Raw genomic sequence first — 21162 nt, 5'->3', positions numbered from 1 at the left:
TAGGTCAATACATGTGAACCACTTTTGGTCCCCAGTAATTTCGGTCAGAGCTGTGTAGGGATTTGGTACAGGCACAGTGTCAGTCCTCAGTATGGCATTTATTGCTCTCAAATCATGTGCCATACGGTACTTCCCTGTCCCATGTTTTTCCACTGGCAAAATAGGTGTGTTCCAAAATGACCATGAGGGCTCAAGCACTCCTGCTTTCCACAGCCCTTCAATGGTTTCAGCTATACCTTCTTCTGCTTCAGTTTTGTGCTTCTATTGTGGTCTGTTAATTGGTATGTCAGACTTCAGCTGGAACAGGACAGGCGAACAGTTAGCTAGACCTACATCTGTGGGCCCTGCGGACCACAAAGTATCAGGCAATTTTGAGAGCTCAGCTACTGCATCAGGATGATCCATTCTTTCCCTGCCATGTATTCTGGAGATTTCTTTATGTTCTAAGATCACTGCATCGTTGGACAAACAAGTTATGCGATATATTTTACATTTTGGTGCATACCAGACATTTGGAATTTGGGTGCTTTGCCAGCATGCGTTGTCCAGCGCCCGCTTGACCATTGGTCCCAGATCTCTTGGCCCATGACCCTCGTGGACCGCCAATGTAATGTGAGGGGCTGAATCCTCTCCCACATTGTACCAAGGCAGTTGTTCATCAGTAAATTTCACAGCCGCGGCCACACCTTCTGGTCCAACATAAATGTTATGTGTTTGCACATTCCACGTCTGTCCCTCAAGATCAGACTGGAACTGTTCCCGATAGATATCATTATCTTCCCTATCATAAAAGAGTGTAACGTGGAAAGGATCTCGCGGGGGGGAATAGACGGCCAGGCTCATTATCCAGGGTTTCCACAGCTGATAATGTCTCAGAATGCCTTCTTCCACTAGCCTCCCCCAGTAGATTACGGCAGTGGGTTGTTCAGAGTTCTGGACTAGATATTGAGTCTTTGAAGGTGATCCCAGGCACGGGAATTCTTTTCCTCCAGGCAGAGTAACAATCAGTCCATCTGGTGAGCACATGATTGTGGCTCCCAGTTTCACAAGCAGGTCCCTGCCCATGAGATTTGCAGGCACCTGTGAGGACACCACATATTGGTGTTTCAAAGTCTGTTTTCCCAGCTGTGTCAATGCTGGATCTGTCAATGGCAGTGTCATTGGAATCCCGGAAAAGCCTACCACATTAACTGTGTGACAGGAGAATGTCGCACTGTCTGGTGTGTCTTTCAGTGTTGAGTATGTTGCTCCAGTATCCACCAGGAAGGGCAATTCAGTGCCTTCCACGGTCATTGACAGCATGGGTTCTGCCGCCCCCCACGCTGTTCAGTTTCTCCGGGCTCCGTCAGTATTGCTCCCTCTCCCAGCCCCAGTCAGCTACTGGGTACTGGGCGGCTGGTGCTGCATTCGGGTTTGGAGCTTGATGTGCTCCCCTGTAAGCAGCTCTTTGTCTTGGGCCTCCTCGTGCCTGGGATTGATAGCCTCGCCTCTGATAATTTCGCTGCGATTCAGGGCATTCTCGGGACCAGTGTCCTTCTGCTCCACAGCTGTAACAGCCAGTCCAAGACACATTGTTAGGATTCCCTGGATTCCGAGCCCTTTGTCCTCCCCTCACGGATCCACCACGCCCTCTCTGCGGTCCACCGGTCCCCCAATTCCCTACTGGTTGACGCTGCCTTGGTGCATTGGCGGGCCAACGGTCATCAGGGTAGAGACCCGGATCCTGATCTGGCAAGTCAGGCACAGGATCGGGCTGAGGCCTTGCCACCATTATTTTCCTTGCGCTCTCTTTATCCTCTTTCTTTCTGTCTCCTGCTTTGTTTTTTGCTTCTGCCAGCTGCAACTTAACCAGCCACGCCTGGACTTCCTCCAACTCTTTCTTTTGTTTGTTTGCCAAATCCTGTTCCTGCTGAAGTCTGTGGGTCACATGTCTATCCCACTGCACCGAGTCTGCAACGGCAAAATCTGGGTTCTTTTCCAAGTCAACTGCAACCTGGTTGGGCAGCCCTGCCAGCACTGCCGAACGAAACCACGCTCTACTTTCACCCTCCTTCCCCGGATGTATTCCTGTTCCTAACAACCATTGTTCCTTTGCTTTAGCTAAACACTCTCTGGGTGTGTTTTTGGGATCCCAAATAATTTTTGGAATGGCTCCAGAGTTAGGAGTTGGGTACTTCTCCCGGACTGCATCTGCTAAGTCATTCTGCACCTCATGATATTGCAGGTCATTTGCATATCTGGTTGTTTGAGCTATCTGCTCTACATCTGCTAACCCACCACCCAGCATACAACGTCCGGCCAAAGCGCGAAAATCGCCCAGCGCTAATTCTTCTCCTTCCCAATGTTCTCCCTTGGTTATTGGTGGAAGTTGTTTAACCAATGCTTCCAAATCTCTCACCTTATAGGCGCGATAAACTGGTTCGTTCTTTGGACCTGCTATTAGAGGCAGACTTAAACCAGGGTCAGGAGCTCCTTGTTCAAAACTCACTTTTCTACTCTTCCTCAACTTTCCTTTTCCCTTTGAGCTCTTAAATATGGGCCGTCTCTGTGCTTGGTCTCTCTTCACACTTCTTTTCCTCAAAATTAGGCTTGTACTTGGTTGGGGTTCGGCTCCTCCATCTTCGTCCTCCTCATCGTCTTCTTCTTCTGATGACGTCGCACGGTCTTCATTCTCCTCTTCTGGCCCTCCCTGCATTACTCTCTGCTTTATAACCTCCAATGCCGTTAATGCCTCTATGGACGCACGTAGGGCCTCATGCATTTGTCCATACACTTCTCCTTCAGTTTTTAACACCAAGCTCAGAGGTATTTTATCACCCAGCCCTTTCTGTTGGGATGTAATAAGTTTGCTTACCTCAACCTCCATCGCTTGGCACTCTTTCTCTGCTGATTTTAATACTCCAGGGGAAGCCAAACGAATAGCTTTCTTAAGCTGTTCAAGCTGATCCTTCAGAGGTTTGCATCCCCTTTTCCCACTAGGTGTCGCACCCGAGCTGTCAGCCATTCTCTGAAACACAGACTTACCTCTTCCAACGGCGTTGGTCGACTCCACCTTCTAGGTCTAGGTCACCCAGACACGCTTAACTTTCGGTTTCAGTCTTCGTCTCGCTGTTCTCGCAACCACTGGCTCCTCTTCCCCTGCTCGGTGACACACAAAGTTTAACCCAGCACTTTAGACGCTGTCCTCGCGTTCTCAAGCGTTGACACTCAATCAAAATTATTTGCCCTCAAAGTGTTAATATATGACACCAGCAACCCTTATGCGCAACGCGCTCACCTCCGTATACTTACCTCTCCAATAGTTCCTCGGATTAGTGTTTTTTCATTTATTTTAAACCCATTAACGGCGCTGCGCGTCCCTTATATACTTTACAGCAACACACCCTCAAGGGTCCCTCAACTTGTCCCGTACTAATAAATCTAAAACCAAGAAATCACCTTTATGTCATTATGTCAACGTTTTCTCCATTTTGCACAGCCTGCCACAGGTTTAACAAAAAAATCGCTGCCCGAGAAGGCTCCCACATATCAAACGCACACGCACACATACAATTTCAACCACGCACTCTCAAGCACACATTTGTCTCCTTTAAATCTACTAATCGCTTGGAGACATCTCCACAGATAATTACATTATTTCCCAAGCAAGCATATCAGAATCAAAACCGTCTAGTACCGACTCTACCATAGCCTGAGCAAAGTGGGCGGCCTCTGTGGGCTCCCAATTTGGATCATTTTCATGCTCAGTCATCTCCTTTAAGCCTTGAAATAGAAATAGACAACGTTGTATATAGGCATTTAGCTCATGCAGCTCAATCTCGGACCACACTGTCATCTCATAAGGTGAAACACCTTCCTCAGTCACTATGTGACATTTACAGGTCACCTCCAGTCGACCCTCTTCCTCTGCAATTTGTATGTTACAGGTTGCAAAATAAAGCACAGGCATGTTTGCTTATTCTATTTAAACAACGATTTAACAGTATTAAATGGGACTGTTTAGTGCATGGGACACAATATAATCATCGGGGGCTCGGGTCCTGGTTGGTGTGTTGCCGGGGTTGTGGGCGGGTGGGTGCATGGGGGCCCGGCCCTGGAGCAGGGTGCCGCCGGTGCATCGAGCCGCCTGGGGGGCTCTTCAACTGGTGGGGGGGATGGTCACATCTGGCAGGAGCTTTCTTCTCTCAGGAACTCTCTGCAGGAGGGGGAGATACAGGAGAGGTGGAGGAAGATCTCAGCCTGGGCGTTTACCGTCTTATGTAGTCTGGAAGATGTGTGGTTGGTGGGGTGGGTGCAGTTTTCTCTGTGGTGGGGTTGGGTGGACTGTCCAGGGCTCTGTGGAGCCGGGGGGCGCTACTGCACTGGGCCCCGGTCTGATGGGCCTGGGCCCCCCTTCCCTGGCGGGTCGCGGAGGGTGGGAGTGCCTACTGGGGTCAGCGGGGGAGCTGGCCCCAGGGAGGGGTTACCTGCCCCTCCCTTCCTTCCCTCCCCATCTCCAGCTGCCTCCCTCTTCCCGCTCCTCCACAACCACCCACACATGCAGGGCCTTGGAGTGGGGGTATGTCACCAGGGTGCAGAGGAGGCTACCCCCCCCCCTGTCCCCTTCTGGCTGCCTCTGCCTCAATTTTATCCCACAACTTAGACATTCACATTATTCACACTCTCATTACACATACATATAGGATCTTGGGGGTGGGCACAATCACGGAGTTCAAATCACCATCAGGGTGTATACCTCACCCCTGACGTCGTTGCCCACCTCTCAATTTTAAATACACTTAGTCATTGAGGGTTAGCAGGAGGGACTATGCGCTTACCTGCTGCTCCTTGGCAGGTAGCTCCATGCCCTCCTGGGTTTTAAATGCACCTTAGAACACATATGCATCAACACTACAATGAGCGGGTGGAGGGAGGTTTGGAGTCTTCTCCCACCCCCATTCTCTGCGGCCTGCTGGAGCGGGAGGGCTAGTAGGAGGAGTTGGCCGTCCGACTGCGGTCTGGGGTGTGGGGCCTCCCTGCTGCTGCGGAGTCGGGGTGGTCTGCCTCTCCCCACCGCAGGGAAAAGGGTAACACCACCTGGGTCTGGGTGCAATTCCCCCCTCCAGGGGCAAGGGTACCTAGACCCGGATTGTAGAGTACGCTTGGGGAGTGTGATTGTGTGTACAGCGTCTCTTTATGTCTGTCTCCACGTTGGTTGAGTGTGGAGTAAGTGCATATGAGAGCATGAGGGTGGGAATGGATGTTTGTGTCTGTGTGTGCCTGTATGTCTGTGTCTATATGTCAGGTTGGGTATCAGACGCCACCTCTCTGGGGACACCTCAGGCCCTCCAAGGTTTGGAGGCCTATCTCCACCCACCACCACTTCCCCTGCCGGTGGCGGACTCCCTCAGGTGTCGGTGTGTTGGTGGTTCTTTGTGTCTGGGGGTGGGCGTCCGGGTACACACCGGCTCACTCCTTGGCGGCCGCTTGTCGGGGCCTGGGGCCTGGGGCTCGCTCGGGCCCCCTTTGGAGGTGGGGTGCCCCCGGCCTCTCGGCCTAGGGCTCGGTCGCTCAGGCGCAGCTGGGGGCCGGCGGAGCTCACGGGCGCGTCACTGCAACCCCCCCTGGCTTCTGCTCCGCGGCTGCTGAGTGAGCCCTCATCTGGGACTCTCCTCAGCTCTTACTGGAACAGTGGCGCGGCTGCCCCTCTGTTGGTCTTCCATGGTCTCTTGTGTTCTGGGGGCCTCTGGATGTCTGGAGTTTTGATCTCCTCCATACCCGCTTCACACCCTGGAGGACGGGGCTGAGGCCCCCCCACACTCCCTAGCAGATCATTACATGGAGAAACCTTTGGAATGCAAGCATGCTGATCCACACAGGTATGCACACATGGGTATTCACAGACGCGGACTAAAGCTTTCTTGGCTGCTGCCTCAAAGCACACTGTGCGCTGTCTATCTTGCGTGCTGCACAATATCGTTTATTACTTAGTAAATACTGATATCTATGACTAGCTAGTTTATTGTGATGGTGCTTTGTTTTCTCTATTATTATGTTGCTCTTTGTTGTTTGCTGTCTCCTCTGTTTGTTTGTTTGTTTGTTTGTTTGTTTGTTTGTTTGTTTGTTTGTTTGTTTGTTTTTTTCTCCATACAGGTGACCCAGGAGTTTTTTTTTTTTGTTTTTTTGTTTTTTTGTTTTTTTTTTGTCTCTCTTCCCCCCCCTTCTCACCGTCTCTTCTCCCCTTTGGTTTTCTTTTTTTCTCTCCCCCTCTCTCTCTCATTCATTCCCAAGAAGTAAAAAAAAAAAAATTAAAAAAAAAAAAAAAAAAAAACAAAAAAAAAAAAACGTTGTATATAGGCATTTAGCTCATGCAGCTCAATCTCGGACCACACTGTCATCTCATAAGGTGAAACACCTTCCTCAGTCACTATGTGACATTTACAGGTCACCTCCAGTCGACCCTCTTCCTCTGCAATTTGTATGTTACAGGTTGCAAAATAAAGCACAGGCATGTTTGCTTATTCTATTTAAACAACGATTTAACAGTATTAAATGGGACTGTTTAGTGCATGGGACACAATATAATCATTTATTGTTGAAGGGACAAATGTCAAAGGGGTTCTAACAGGTCCACTTTATTGCGTGCTCATTGAGTTACTTCTATTAAGGCTATTTAACAAGTTCAATTTACACATACTCATTAATCTGTCACGCTTATTAGTGGCTCATGGTTGCTTAAAGCCTATGTCTGACTTGACCACAGAGTTAGAGCATCATTCAATCCTCTCAGGATGACCACTCCACTTACTCTGCATCCAGTCAGCTCATGAATTAACAACCCTTGCAGACTGTAACCCTTTTATTTTTTGTTTATGCCTTCAAATCCACCTTAAATCTTCTTACCTAAACGTTGGTTTTAAACACAAACAATTCTTATATTCTATTTTGAAACGCTGTCACCATTCATATATTTACAATGTTATTATTTACTAAGCCAGCATTTTAATTGCAGACATTTATCCACATTTGCAAACAATAGTTATAGAGCTGAATGACACACAAAACCGAAAGCATAGTCCTCTCATGCGCTCTGCATCAGCTGCCTCATTTGCATGCACACACACTCTTCATCTAAGAATAGCAGCAGGCAGTCAGTGCATTGCTGACTCGACCCACAGAGATCTTTTTTTATTACAGAGACGTCTTATATTTACAACTGCACAGATTTTAAACCTTTTAACACCTATCGAATTTCGACAAATTTAACATAACAGTCTAACCGATAAACTCCCTGAGTTTTTTGCGATCAATTAACCAGTATCAAGACTTTAACTGTTTCTGGCCTCATCTCTTAAAATCCCTAACTCAATTTAAAAGTGTCCAACACCCAAGGTCCAACCTTTGCTGCCCAAAAAAGCGCAGATACCGTTCCAAACGGTAAGGAGACTCTAACTCCTAGCTTAATTCCAGGATGCCCTGTACCCCACAGTTAAGCCACACTGAACTATCCCTCTTCGCCGAGAGGTCAATGTCGCGCGTCCACGACAAGGAGGGAGCGTAACCTCCGGGCTCTGCGCTTCCTAGCAGACTCGAACTGCCGTTCTAGAATAATTTATAATACTTTGAAACAACAATCAACACCCGAAACAAGTGTATAACTGAGGCAGGTGCAACCTAGTGGTCAATTTGACCGCTCAGGTCCACTCTTATGACCAAATTTGGACTCTAACCAACAAAATAACCAATTCCCTACCAAACTACTTGAGACTCTAACTCAATTTCTTTGGGACTTCAACCCAGTATTTAAACTTTTCTTATCAGACTCTTAACTACTTTCATTTCTTCTTAGCAGAACTCTAACTGCATCAACTCATGAGATTTTCATCAAAATCAAAACAGACATCCACCAGTAACTTCAGTGAGTGGACTTAAATTTTATCATGTCCAATTTGGCACACTTTGGAAATAATTCAACAGGTAGTGCCTTACCTTTTGGATAAGCCGGCTTATGCCCACTCACTTCAACCACTGGAATTCATGTCTGCCCGTCTGACCACCTCGGACCACCGCTCACACCTCCACTTTTCTCCCTTACTCAACCACCGGACGAGCCCCCAAATGTTAAGATTCAAGAATTGAGAAAGGGTACAAGAGGTGATCGAAAAATAACCACACTGGTCCGGCCGGGTGAAGTCAAACGAAGATTTTAATTCACACGTGGGAAGATCACTGAAAACAGCAATTGATCTTCGACTTACTAAGGCACAAACAATTATTTTATAACATCAGGGTTTGTTTACTGACGCCCCTTCATGCGTCACAGATACATTTTATACATACGTCAAATCAACACCACAATGACCTTTTACACAGAACATCATCGTCTATTTTCATGGCTGGCACTTCCTGTGTACCTTTCAGTTCTTATCCTATTCCTCTTTCTTGCCGAGACACCAAGAAACGGTTCCTCTTTTACCAAGACAATTTTGCAGTTACAGCCAAACATCCTCTAAATAAATCTAATTTAAAGTGTGTGTGTCACGACCTCACTCAGCCTCGATGTCACCTCTCGCACTTCTGACCTTTTACCAGACCAGAGGCTCACTGAGACTATGTGTATGTCTTCTACTAAATAAATGTTTTAATCAAGAACCTCTAATAAAACCTTAATATAAAATGACCTGATATAAGTGTTTTGTAAGCATGTATTGCAATTCCTTCTATGTTCTAGTTTTCCCTCAGCATGTATCACCTGAACAGTCACGTCAGTGAGGCTTACGACCTTTAAAGAACCTGAACATCAACTCAAATAAGCACAGATATGCAATATGTATAAAATAGTTATAACTGCACCTGAAATACAAAGTTAACATCATCATAAACAGCTTAAGGCCATCTTAAAGCTATCTGTTACATTGTTAAAGCAATGATCATACTGCAGATTATATTATGCTGGTCAAATACTCTTCTGTTCATCCCCACAATGATAAAACAGTTACAAACTGTGTTGCTGAATAATTGATGTTCATAAAAAATGAGCTCATTCCAAAGCTACCAAACACTGAGGATGAAACGGGTAAACCTTCACCTTCTCGGAGCAGCCCTCCACTCCACCAACGTCACAACACTGCAGCTGTTTGAGGCCTGAAACTGAACGTGTGTTTTTAGAGGACCTGTTATGATGGAAAATATCGAATGATTGCTTGAGACTTTTTACAATTAACCATGTTACTGATTTTGTTAAACATCCTGTAATCGTGCTCTAACAAGTTTAAAAATCATATACACTTTAAGGACACATTAGATAAAGTTGAGTTGAGCAGTTTTATAGTATAACGTGCATCTGTCTGCCCAGCATGTGTTAGAGCTCTGTAACTGAGTATTTCACCGTATTAGCTTGTGATTGGTGTCTATGTGGACCAGGGAGAGACGGCCTCGCTCCGAGTAGCTTCTTCTCACAGCACAGCCTGGTTCTACAATCTGTGAGAAGATCCCTGCAGCATCATGTCGATGCATGGAGGCCATCATTGTCCCCCTCTGAACACAGACACCAAATATCGCTGAACCATTGGATGGGTTTGATTTCTGATAGCTGACATGATGTGCTGTATGTTCCTCTCACAGACAAGTCAGAGCCATGCAACAGTCTGAGGATGTGCTGAGAGAGTGGAACGTTCACAGGTGTGTGATGGTGTTCAAAACAGCGCGCACCATCAACCACGCACTTTCAGCGTTTATCTGAAGAGTGACACTTTATTAGGAACACAGCACTCGAGTCCTGTGGAAGTGCCGGTTTGCAGATGTGCTGTTGTCAGGTTGGTATCACTGAGGCTGCAGGGACCTGTGTAAGCTGTGCCCCCCCACTCGATCCTCAGAGGGTTTGTAACGTGCTCCCCACCAGCTGCTCTGTGCAGGATGAGCGGAGCCAGCAGGGAGGCGTGTCTGTGCGCCTCTCCTGCTGTGGAGGAGCTGCTCGGGGTTTGTTTCTGCTTCATCGCTGTGTGGTCATGTGACCAGCTGAGCAGGGCCCTATTTCAGGAAGCCGGTTTAGAAAACTCAGAGTGAAAAACGATACTCAGGGTTGAGTAACCCCGAACTGTCCAACTCGGAATATTCGGTTTCAGAAAGGCTGATAACAATTAGTTCAGTCAACGCGGAGTTGCTTTAACCCCAAGTTAAGCGCGCGCACGAGGATACATAAAGCCCTGATTAGTGGAGCACAGATTAAGCGAGTCACCATGGAGACGGAGGGAAAGAAGGCGCGGTCAATGTATTTTACAGCGCTTGAGGCCGAAATTCTGATGGCAGTATATGCCGATAACATGCAAATTCCGCAGAAAAAAGTAACACAGCCTCAGCTGCAAAAGAAAGGGAGCATGCATGGCAAAACATAGCCGACAGAGTCAATGCGTGAGTGTTAATATAAACATTGATCGAGGGATTTCCACCCATTTAACACGTTATTTTATTACATTTTATTTTATTTGTTATTTTATACATTTTATTTTGTGATGTGATGTGAGCGCAGGTGCAACCCAACAGGCCCCAAACGTTCCTGGCAGCAAGTAAAAATGAAATATAAAAATATAGTCCAAACAGGTAAGGTGTAATTGTATTACGAGCCATAGTGCTTGGTCTGTTTGTCCGATGTAAATCAATTGCAGTTAGAGGCTACATTAATTTCCCCTCTGTAAGCACTTATTGAAATTATCTGAGCACATTACAAGTACATATTTGCTTACTCTGTATGCTCAAATGTGACCCGTTATAGCCAACAGAAAAAAAGCGGAGGCCCGAAAAACAGGTGGGGGTCCTCCACCACCACCACTCACAGAGGCTGAGCAGTTGGCTTCCACATTTGTGATAATGTTGGCAGCATCACATATGATCTTCACAGTGCAGAGAACACAATTAGCATCCATTACTATAATGAAATAATTTGTTAGTTTGAAATGCTACAGGGAACTATGTACCTGTACATTAATGCTGTGGAAAGACTTCCTGTTCACATAGTCTCCTTCATTTACTGAAGGAGCAATGATTGGAATGTGAGTGCCATCTATACAGCCAATCACGCCTGGGAACCGTGAGAATAAATGTAAAATTTAAGTAGTAGTTCAAATATCACCACATCATGAATTAAGTTCTGTTCATCCTGATACCTGCAATTTTGTGGAATCCCTCTTTGATGAATCTTGTGGGTCTGTGACCGGGGAACACCACAAACGAGTACAGGAGACGTTTCAGTGCAACTGTAACATTCCTGACTGCCCGACAGACGGTAGCCTTGGAAACGTGCTCAGCGTCACCAATATTATACAGAAAGCTGCCGTTTGCAAAAAACCGAAGTGCAATACAAATAATATGTACAGAACTGAGAGAATGTCCGCGATGTGTCACATGAGCAATATTAGGCCTGAGGATGTTATTCAAATAAATTATAGATTGTGCTGAAAAACGGTAACGTTCACACAGGAAATCATCAGGAAATGATAAAATGTCCAAACGCGCTCTAATCACTCAGTGTGAACACATCACAGCTCCTCACATTGAGAGAGCAGCAGCCCTGAAGCCCGTCTGACAGGCACCAGCGAGTGGAAGCGCTCCTTTCTCTGTCATCGTTTCGAGCTGAAAGGTGAGTGTGTCTGCCGTTTCTACCTGAAGCTCCTCGTCAGGCTCTGGCTTGGCCTTTGAGGGCGAGCGCCACAGAAGGTTTCCTTCCTGCGAGCCTGACGTCTGCTCTCTAGTATTTAGTATTTATTTATTTATTGTCATTGTCAAGAACAATGAAATTGCGTTTGGGGCTTCCATACAACCCAAAAAAAAGAAGAAAATAATAAATACCCCTTAAAACCCAAGTGTACATATTTAACCCAGTGTGACTCCAATGCAATAAGACAATCCTTAGCAATAATGTTCGTAGAAATTCAGACAAAGACCTGAGAAACATGACAAAATACAACAATGCAACCCATTCAATATTATTGTACTGTGAGATATGATATCAGATATGATAGCTATCTATTTAAGAAAGAGGGGGGGGCAGGAGGGGGAAGAGAATAAAGATATGATGCACCAATGCAGACCAGTTCATTGCTATTAAGAAGTTGGATATGGTTATTGTCCGTGAGAGGGGGGCAGAGAGTTCAGGAGCCTCACAGCCTGTGGATACAGGCTGTTAATCGACATCGCTGGTGTCGATTAAAAGCAGCTGGAGGCCATCTTTGTAAACCTGCTGAGAACATCTGCAGGGTTTGCTCCTTCTTTCACACTTCATCATCAGCCAGCTGTGTGTGATCGCACCATCTTTAATCTGAGATCAGGTTCAAACCAGTTTGAGCTGCAGTGGCAGGAAACAGCTGAGGGCGGGGCATGCTGACATTCCCGACTCCTGATTGGTGTCGGGGGTGTCCACTGCTTCTGCGTTTTGTTTGTTTTGTGCAGGCCGAGTAAACGAGAACAGCCTGTGAAAGATAAGTCGTGTGCGAGTTGAGGCACCTTTAGGCTCCGCCTTGCTGGCGTCTGCTTTTTGAAGATCTCTGTGAGTTTGGGACTGACGGCCGTGGACGGGATTTAAAGTTCCTTCCATCCATCCTGTATCCCAGCTGACCCACAGCCGAACTGGGTGATGATCCTGACCAGTTTAAAGAACATTAATGCAAACTGACCACACAGAACACGTTACCATCACATACACATCATACAGACTCTGTATGAACCCATGTTGTTCGTGCAGCAACAGGAAGTAGTTTTTATTGCGGAGTTCATAGAGGTCATGCTTGAATATTTGTGTTCGTTTGGGGAGGCCTTTTGCTCCTCCCCTTTCACAAAGGATGCTCCAGTGTGTCCTCTGCTAAAGGAAGTAAAGGAAGCACTGAAGTGCCTTTAGTCCATAACATGTGGAGAATTCAGACAGCGCTGATGAGGGCAGATACTTCCAGGTCACGCCTCCTTCCTGAACTAAACCCCGCCTCTTTCTGTGCCTCTGTCATAGTCGTCCATGTGTTTGTGGTGCACTGATTTATTACTGGAGATGTTTGCTAACACTGACTGTGTTTCACGTCGGCGCTCTCACAGTGTAAAGCTGGATCTGCGTCATCGCTTTACACCCGCGTGCGCTCATTACCCATGATGCATCAGAGTCTGATCACAGTGTTTTCTGATGCTAGCAGGAAGCCGAGATGACGGAGCCGGACCTCGTCAACATCCTGGAAGACATAACAGATGAGGAATTCAAGACCTTCAAGTGGAACCTGAAGAACGAGCGGTTTAGAGACATCGAGCCCATCAAAGTGAACCGGCTGTCGACGGCGGAGCGGTGCGACGCCGTGGATCTGATGGTGCAGAAGTATGACATGGACGGAGCCGTGCAGGTGATGGAGAGCATCTTTAAGAAGATCAACAGGAACGACCTGGTGAAGAAGCTGCGAAAGGTCATGGGTCAACCTGCAGGTCAGTGAGGCTGTGGGCAGGCGTGCACTTCCTTTAACCTGTTTGAGCGTTTGACATTCAGGTGACATCATCAGGGTCAGAGCAGCGTCACGCTGTGACAGGACGTGCAAACAGGAAGTGTGTGCAGAGTGTCTCTCTCCCTTTTAAGGTGCATTCAGAGCAAACAGCTGATGGAAGGAGCCGCCCGAGTCGGAGCTGCTGGATTGGATGTTCTCAGGAACTCTGAGGCTCCCGTGGTCGGAGGTCTTCGGCTTCACGCCGAGGCTCCCGTGGTCGGAGGTCTTCGGCCTCACTCTGACCTCGGCATTAATCCGTCCTCCTCTCTCTCACAGGTCTTCCAGGTCCCGATCTGCCAAAGACCGCCGCCGACTCCTCGGCAGAGGAGAAGTTGGCGGCCGTTCGCTCTCAGTTTATCGACAGAGTGTCCGAACCCGTCCTGAGGAAGCTGCTGGATAAACTCCTGGAGCGCCGCGTCATCATCGATGATGAAATGGATTTAGGCGGAGTGAGGAGCAGGGCGGATAAAGCCCGACAGGTGATCGACGTGGTGCGCAGAAAAGGATCCCAGGGCAGCTCGGCTCTGATCGCCGCTCTCTGCGAGGTGGATCCGTGCCTTTCACGGGAGCTGCAGCTGATGTGACGCACTGCCAGATGTTCAGCACTCACAGGAGAGCAAATTAGGAATCATCTGTAACACCCAGAAGCAGCTGATACAGTTCAATGTTTAATCCTCCAATCCACTTACAGAAACACGAGCGCGAGGCTCATCTATTTGGTTTGGTTTTCACATCAAAGATTTTCACAGAGACGATTTTCTATGCGTCTTTATACAAACAAAGATGTTCAAACAGCAGAACATGTCAGAGTTTCAGCAGGTTTCAGGACTAAAGTGTCCCAGAAACAAGGCTTTGAGTCAAACCTGAACAGTCGGCTCTGTGAAAACCTTCAGGATGGATGGAAACCAAGATCTCTGACTTCCAGTCTGAGAACAAAACAATCAGGAAAATGACTTTATTTGTAGAATTTTCATCGGACACTGATGTTAACGAGAAGTTTATTAGATTTTATGGAAACATTTTAGAGCTGATTAGAATAAAAGTCCAACAGATTAATGAGGATTTTGGCTGTTTTCATGTTGTTGAAGTCAAACGTGTCAGAGAGCAGAGGGTCAGAGTTTCATGTTTCTTTCTGTAACTCTGATCAACGTGAAAATAAAAGATGAGTTTCCTGTCACTGTGTCTGCTTCAGTCTGTAAAGTAACCTTGAACATATTCAGTAACTGACAATCATTAGTGTGGATCATTGTGGGTTTCCACAAATGGATTTGTTACAGGCAGGAAGCTCTAATCTGTCCATCTTCATCTGTACGGGGCGATCGTGGCTCAAGAGTTGGATGTTCGTCTTGTAATCGGAAGGTTGCCGATTCGAGCCTCCGCTCGGACAGTCTCGGTCGTTGTGTCCTTGGGCAAGACACTTCACCTGCCGCCTACTGGTGTTGGCCAGAGGGGCCGATGATATGGCAGCCTCGCCTCTGTCAGTCTGTCCCAGGGCAGCTGTGGCTACACCTGTAGCTGCCTCCACCAGTGTGTGAATGTGAGAGTGAATGAATAGTGGAATTGTAAAGTGCTTTGAGGGGTCCCGAAAAGCGCTATATAAATGCAATCCATCATTATTATTATCATTATTATCTTCTACGTCAGAGAATAAAGACAAAAGATTCAGTTCAAAATGTCCTACCAGGAGCAGACGTAGTCCTGGGGCACTTCCACAGGAGTCAAAACCACCAAACCCCCTAAATTAGAACGTTATAGTTGTGCTGATTGTTTAACACTGATGAGCTACAGAGTGGACTACAGCTCTTTGCTGATCCCTCCCATGTGACGTGAACCTTTTCAGATCATCTATGTGCTTAAAAACACTTTTCAATAATCAGTTTAATGTTTCAATTACATGAAACATGGACAACTTTCACTTTAAATATTAATCACAGTGATTAATATTTAAAGGCAACATAAGACACTGGAGTCGAGCTGTGATGTCATCAACTACACCGCGCGCTGCGTCCTCCCATCCTCCGAGCGCCGCACTCCTGACAGAGCTTTCAAGCATGAACTAACAAGCACGCAGGAACTTTGTGTACTTGTTAGTGAGAAGTGTGTGCTAGACACAGGGAACGTGTGCTACACACTTCCTGTTACGTAGCCGTTTGACTTCCTGTTTCAGGGGAGAGGAAGAACAACTGCACGTTACAGAAGAAAAAGGAAGTGGACGAGCAGGTGAGTGTTCACGGTCTTCTTCTGCTGTCAGAGTGGGGCGGGGTCTGCTTCATTCTGTGGTGGAGGGTCCACCGGGTTTATCACACACTGGACTCTGGAGCGCTCTAAAACTGGTGAACGTTAGCTCTTCCTGTGAGGTCATATCCTATTTTCAAAGACAGTCCTACACCTGTCAGTGCAGGTGAGCTGGTAGTACGAAAGTAATAACCTGAGTGAGATAAAGCAAACAAATCGCCAGCACGCCTTCAGGTAAAGACTGACCTGGATCATGCACGTTTCCAGTAATGCAGTCATGTGACTTCTTGTACATGGACAGGTGACCCAGGCAGGGGCGGAGCGTGGGGGTGGCTTACTGGGCTGCTGCCTGTGAGTGCGCTGTTGGAGAAATGGAGCCAGAGGAGAGCTGAAGTTTGACCAGGTACCAAAGCAAATCATTCGTACTGTACAAATAATGTAAATATGACGGTGCATCACGAAAGATTGATATCAAACTGATCACTTGACCCATATTATGTTACTCGCTCTTCCAGTGAATCAACAAATGGTGAAATGAAAAGCCGAACAACAACAATGCTGTTTCTTTAGAGTCTTAGCTCACATGTGTGTTTATTTCATATTTTCAGTTGTTTCCCTCCACGGCTAAATCAATCAGTAATGCACTGATATACAAGAATGGACATAAGGAGCTTCTTTCTTTTTTTTTTTCTTTTTTTTTTTTTTTTTCTGCCTGTCCCGTTTGGCTCTTTTGCATCAGAATTGTTGTCTAAAGGCAAAGAAAGATGCCCAACGGATTTACTTTACCAAACTGACCATCCCAGCCTTGCCGTAATGGTCCATTTGATTCACCTTTTATTGTTTATTTTATTTTCACTTACTGAATACGGGACAGACTTGACTGGGGGAAAGAAGGGGAGAAAGAAAGAGGGAAAGAGAAACAGCTGAGAAGAGGGACGGGGGAGAAGGGCAAAAGACAAAAACCAACAGAACGGGCAGAGGAAAAAAAATGCATATATCAATCACCTGGATCACCTGCTGAGAAAGAAAAAAGAAAGCAAGCAGAAGAGAACAAGAGTAATAGAATAAACAACATCACAATGATATATGGGAATATGACAGTAAATACTAAATATTAAACATTATTGTGCAGCACATAAGATCAACAGAACACAGTGTGCTTTGAGGTAGGAGCCAAAAAGGGTGTAGTTTGTGGGTGTGATCACCCGTGTGTACACCTGTGAGCATGGACGCGCTTGTTTTTAAAAGGTTCCTTCACGTAATGATCTGCTAGAGGGTGTGGGGGGGCCACAGCCCCGTCCTCCAGGGCATGAAGCAGGTATGGAGGAGATCAAAACTCCAGACATCCAGAGGCCCCCAGAACACAAGAGACCAAGGAAGACCAACAGAGGGGCAGCCGCGCCACTGTCCCAGAAAGAGCTGAGGAGAGTCCCAGATGAGGGCTCACTCAGCAGCCGCGGAGCAGAAGCCAGGGGGAGTTGCAGTGACGCGCCCGTGAGCTCCGCCGGCAGCCAGCTGTGCCTGAGTGACCGAGCCCCAGGCCGAGAGGCCGGGGGCACCCCACCCCACCGAAGTGGCCCGAGCGAGCCCCAGGCTCCAGGCCCCGATAAGCGGCCGCCAAGGAGTGAGCCGGTGTGTACCTGGACGCCCATCCCCGGACACAAAGAACCACCAACGCACCGACACCTGAGGGAGTCCGCCACTGGCAGGGGAAGTGGTGGTAGGGGGAGATAGGCCTCCATACCTTGGAGGGCCTGAGATGTCCCCAGAGAGGTGGCGCCTGACACCCAACCTGACATATAGACACAGACATACAGGCACACACAGACACAAACATCCATTCCCACCCTCATGCTCTCATATGCACTTACTCCACACTCAACCAACGTGGAGACAGACATAAAGAGACGTTGTACACACGATCACACTCCCCAAGCGTACTCTACAAACCGGGTCTAGGTGCCCCCGCCCCTGGAGGGGGGAACTGCACCCAGACCCAGGTGGTGTTTCCCTTTTCCCTGCGGTGGGGGGAGGCAGACCGCCCCGACTCCGCAGCAGCAGGAAGGCCCCACACTCCAGACCGCAGTCGGACGGCCAACTCCCCCTCCCAGCCCCCCCGCTCCAGCAGGCCGCAGAGAACGGGGGTGAGAGAAGACTCCGAACCTCCCTCCACCCGCTCATTGTAGTGTTGATGCATGTGTGTTCTAAGGTGCATTTAAAACCCAGGAGGGCTTGGAGCTACCTGCCAGAGAGCAGCAGGTAAGCGCATAGTCCCTCCTGCTAGCCCTCAATGTCTACGTGTATTTAAAATTGAGAGGTGGGCAACGACGCCAGGGGTGGGGTGTACACCCTGATGGTAATTTGGACTCCGTGTATCGTGCCCACCCCCAAGATCCTATATGTATGTGTAATGAGAGTGTGAGTAATGTGAATGTCTAAGTTGTGGGATAACATTGAGGCAGAGGCAGCCAGAAGGGGACAGGGGGGGGGGGGGGGGGGGGTAGCCTCCTCTGCACCCTGGTGACATACCCCTACTCCAAGGCCCTGCATGTGTGGGTGGTTGTGGTGGAGCGGGAAGAGGGAGGCAGCTGGAGATGGGGAGGGAAGGAAGGGAGGGGCAAGTGACCCCTCCCTGGGGCCAGCTCCCCCGCTGACCCCAGTAGGCACCCCCATACTCCGCGACCCGCCAGGGAAAGGGGGCCCAGGCCCATCCAGACCGGGCCCAGTGCAGCAGCGCCGCCCGGCCCCACAGAGCCCGGGACAGTCCACCCAACCCCACCACAGAGAAAACTGCACCCACCCCACCATCCACTCATCTTCCAGACTACATAAGACAATAAACACCCAGGCTGAGATCTTCCTCCACCTCTCCTGTATCTCCCCCTCCTGCAAGGAGCTTCTTTCAAAGAAAAAACTCTGGTAGTGTTTTACATATTAAGCTTTGTATGTTGTTCAGTATATTTCTATGCAAAACAAGAGGAATTTCAATACACAGCCGTATATTCACAGTTGAAACCAGATATTTACACTTTATGGAAAACACAAGAACATTTTTTTACTGTACAACATCATTTAGAGTAAACTTGTTTTGTTTTAGATAAATATTGAAATATCTTTTGAATTAGTTAAATGTCAGAATAAAGAGAGACAGAGCTTCTATTTTTATCACTTTCATCAAATGTAGGAGTACATATACACTAAGTTTATTGTTAATTAATATGAAAACTCCAGACGATTCCATTCTGAGCTGAAGAAGCTTCTGATTGGTTCGTAGAGTCCATGTGAGTAAACTGGTGGCACAGCTGTGGATGCATATAAGGCAAAACACAGAGGCTGTTTCTGTGACATGGGAAAATCAGGAGATGTCAACCAAGTATATATATATATATATATACGTATATATATATATATATATATATATATATATATACATATATATATATATATATACATATATATATATATATATATATATATATATGTATATATATATATATATATATATATATATATGTATATATATATATATATATATATATATATATATATATATATATATATATATATATATATATATATATATGTATATATATATATATATAAAAAAAACACCCAGCACGCCCCTGCGGGCGGTTTATCCTTCAAGCTCGGGTCCTCTACCAGAGGCCTGGGAGCTTGAGGGTCCTGCGCAGTATCTTAGCTGTTCCCAGGACTGCGCTCTTCTGGACAGAGATCTCCGATGTTGTTCCCGGGATCTGCTGGAGCCACTCGCCTAGCTTGGGAGTCACCGCACCTAGTGCTCCGATTACCACGGGGACCACCGTTACCTTCACCCTCCACATCCTCTCGAGCTCTTCTCTGAGCCCTTGGTATTTCTCCAGCTTCTCGTGTTCCTTCTTCCTGATATTGCTGTCATTCGGAACCGCTACATCGATCACTACGGCCGTCTTCTTCTGTTTGTCTACCACCACTATGTCCGGTTGGTTAGCCACCGTCTGTATCTGGAAGTCCCACAGGATCTTAGCTCGGTCATTCTCCACCACCCTTGGGGGCATCTCCCATTTTGACCTCGGGACTTCCAGGTTATACTCGGCACAGATGTTCCTGTACACTATGCCGGCCACTTGGTTATGGCGTTCCATGTATGCCTTGCCTGCTAGCATCTTGCACCCTGCTGTTATGTGCTGGATTGTCTCTGGGGCATCTTTACACAGCCTGGGGTCTTGCCTGGTGTGATAGACCCCACCCTCTATGGATCTTGTGCTCAGAGCTTGTTCTTGTGCTGCCATGATTAGTGCCTCTGTGCTGTCTTTCAGTCCAGCTTTGTCCAGCCACTGGTAGGATTTCTGGATATCAGCCACCTCCTCTATCTGCCGGTGGTACATACCGTGCAGGGGCCTGTCCTTCCATGATGGTTCCTCGTCTCCCTCCTCTTTCTTGGGTTTCTGCTGCCTGAGGTATTCACTGAGCACTCGGTCAGTTGGGGCCATCTTCCCAATGTATTCTTGGATGTTCGTTGTCTCATCCTGGACTGTGGTGCTGACACTCACCAGTCCCCGGCCCCCTTCCTTCCGCTTAGCGTACAGCCTCAGGGTGCTGGACTTGGGGTGAAACCCTCCATGCATGGTAAGGAGCTTTCTTGTCTTTATGTCAGTGGCTTCTATCTCCTCCTTTGGCCAGCCTATTACCCCAGCAGGGTACCTGATCACGGGCAGGGCGTACGTGTTGATGGCCCGGATCTTGTTCTTACCATTCAGCTGACCCTCTGCAGGTACTTGGTGGTTGCAGCCTTTCTAGCGGCCTCTTCATGGTTCCCATTTGCCTGCGGGATCCCCAGGTACTTGTAACTGTCCTCTATGTCTGCAATGTTGCCTTCTGGTAGTTCAATCCCCTCAGGTCTGACTACCTTCCCTCTCTTTGTTACCATCCGACTACACTTCTCCAGTCCGAACGACATTCCAATGTCATTGCTGTATAGCCTGGTAGTGTGGATCAGTGAATCGATGTCTCGTTCAGTCTTGGCATACAGCTTGATGTCATCCATGTACAGGAGGTGGCTGACAACTGCTCCGTTCCGTAGTCGGTATCCGTAGCCAGTCTTGTTAATGATCTCACTGAGGGGGTTCAGGCCTATGCAGAACAGCAGTGGGGACAGAGCATCTCCTTGGTAGATCCCGCACTTGATGGTGACTTGTGCTATGGGCTTGGAGTTGGCCTCTAGTGTTGTACGCCACATCCCCATTGAGTTCCTGATGAAGGCTCTTAGGGTCCCATTGATCTTGTACAATTCTAGGCATCCCAGTATCCAGCTGTGGGGCATTGAGTCATAGGCCTTCTTGTAATCAATCCAGGCAGTGCACAGGTTGGTCAGTCTGGTCTTGCAGTCTCGGCTGATTGTTCTGTCTACCAGTAGCTGGTGTTTTGCGCCTCTGGTATTCTT

General features: G+C 47.6%; 1 protein-coding gene across 2 annotated transcripts; it reads left to right on the top strand.

The window, feature by feature from the left end:
* The first annotated feature begins 11497 nt into the window (after window positions 1-11497).
* LOC308386192 (uncharacterized protein) lies at window positions 11498-14664 on the top strand. 2 transcript variants are annotated; one of them, XM_080865554.1, is made up of 3 exons: window positions 11498-11614; window positions 13152-13431; window positions 13764-14664. In XM_080865554.1, exons 2-3 carry the CDS (start codon window positions 13161-13163, stop codon window positions 14069-14071), a joined length of 579 nt encoding a protein of 192 aa, XP_080721680.1. In that variant the 5' UTR covers window positions 11498-11614; window positions 13152-13160; the 3' UTR covers window positions 14072-14664. The 2 variants fall into 2 exon arrangements, with proteins under 2 accessions (XP_080721680.1, XP_080721679.1); XM_080865553.1 differs by having other exon boundaries at window positions 13149-13431.
* The last annotated feature ends 6498 nt before the right edge of the window (window positions 14665-21162 follow it).

This window comes from Rhamphochromis sp. 'chilingali' (assembly GCF_963969265.1).
Source record: "Rhamphochromis sp. 'chilingali' genome assembly, chromosome: 18".
Taxonomy (NCBI): Eukaryota; Metazoa; Chordata; class Actinopteri; order Cichliformes; family Cichlidae; genus Rhamphochromis; species Rhamphochromis sp. 'chilingali'.
Note: the sequence above shows the minus strand (reverse complement) of the source record. Positions and strands in the feature narration are given on the sequence as shown.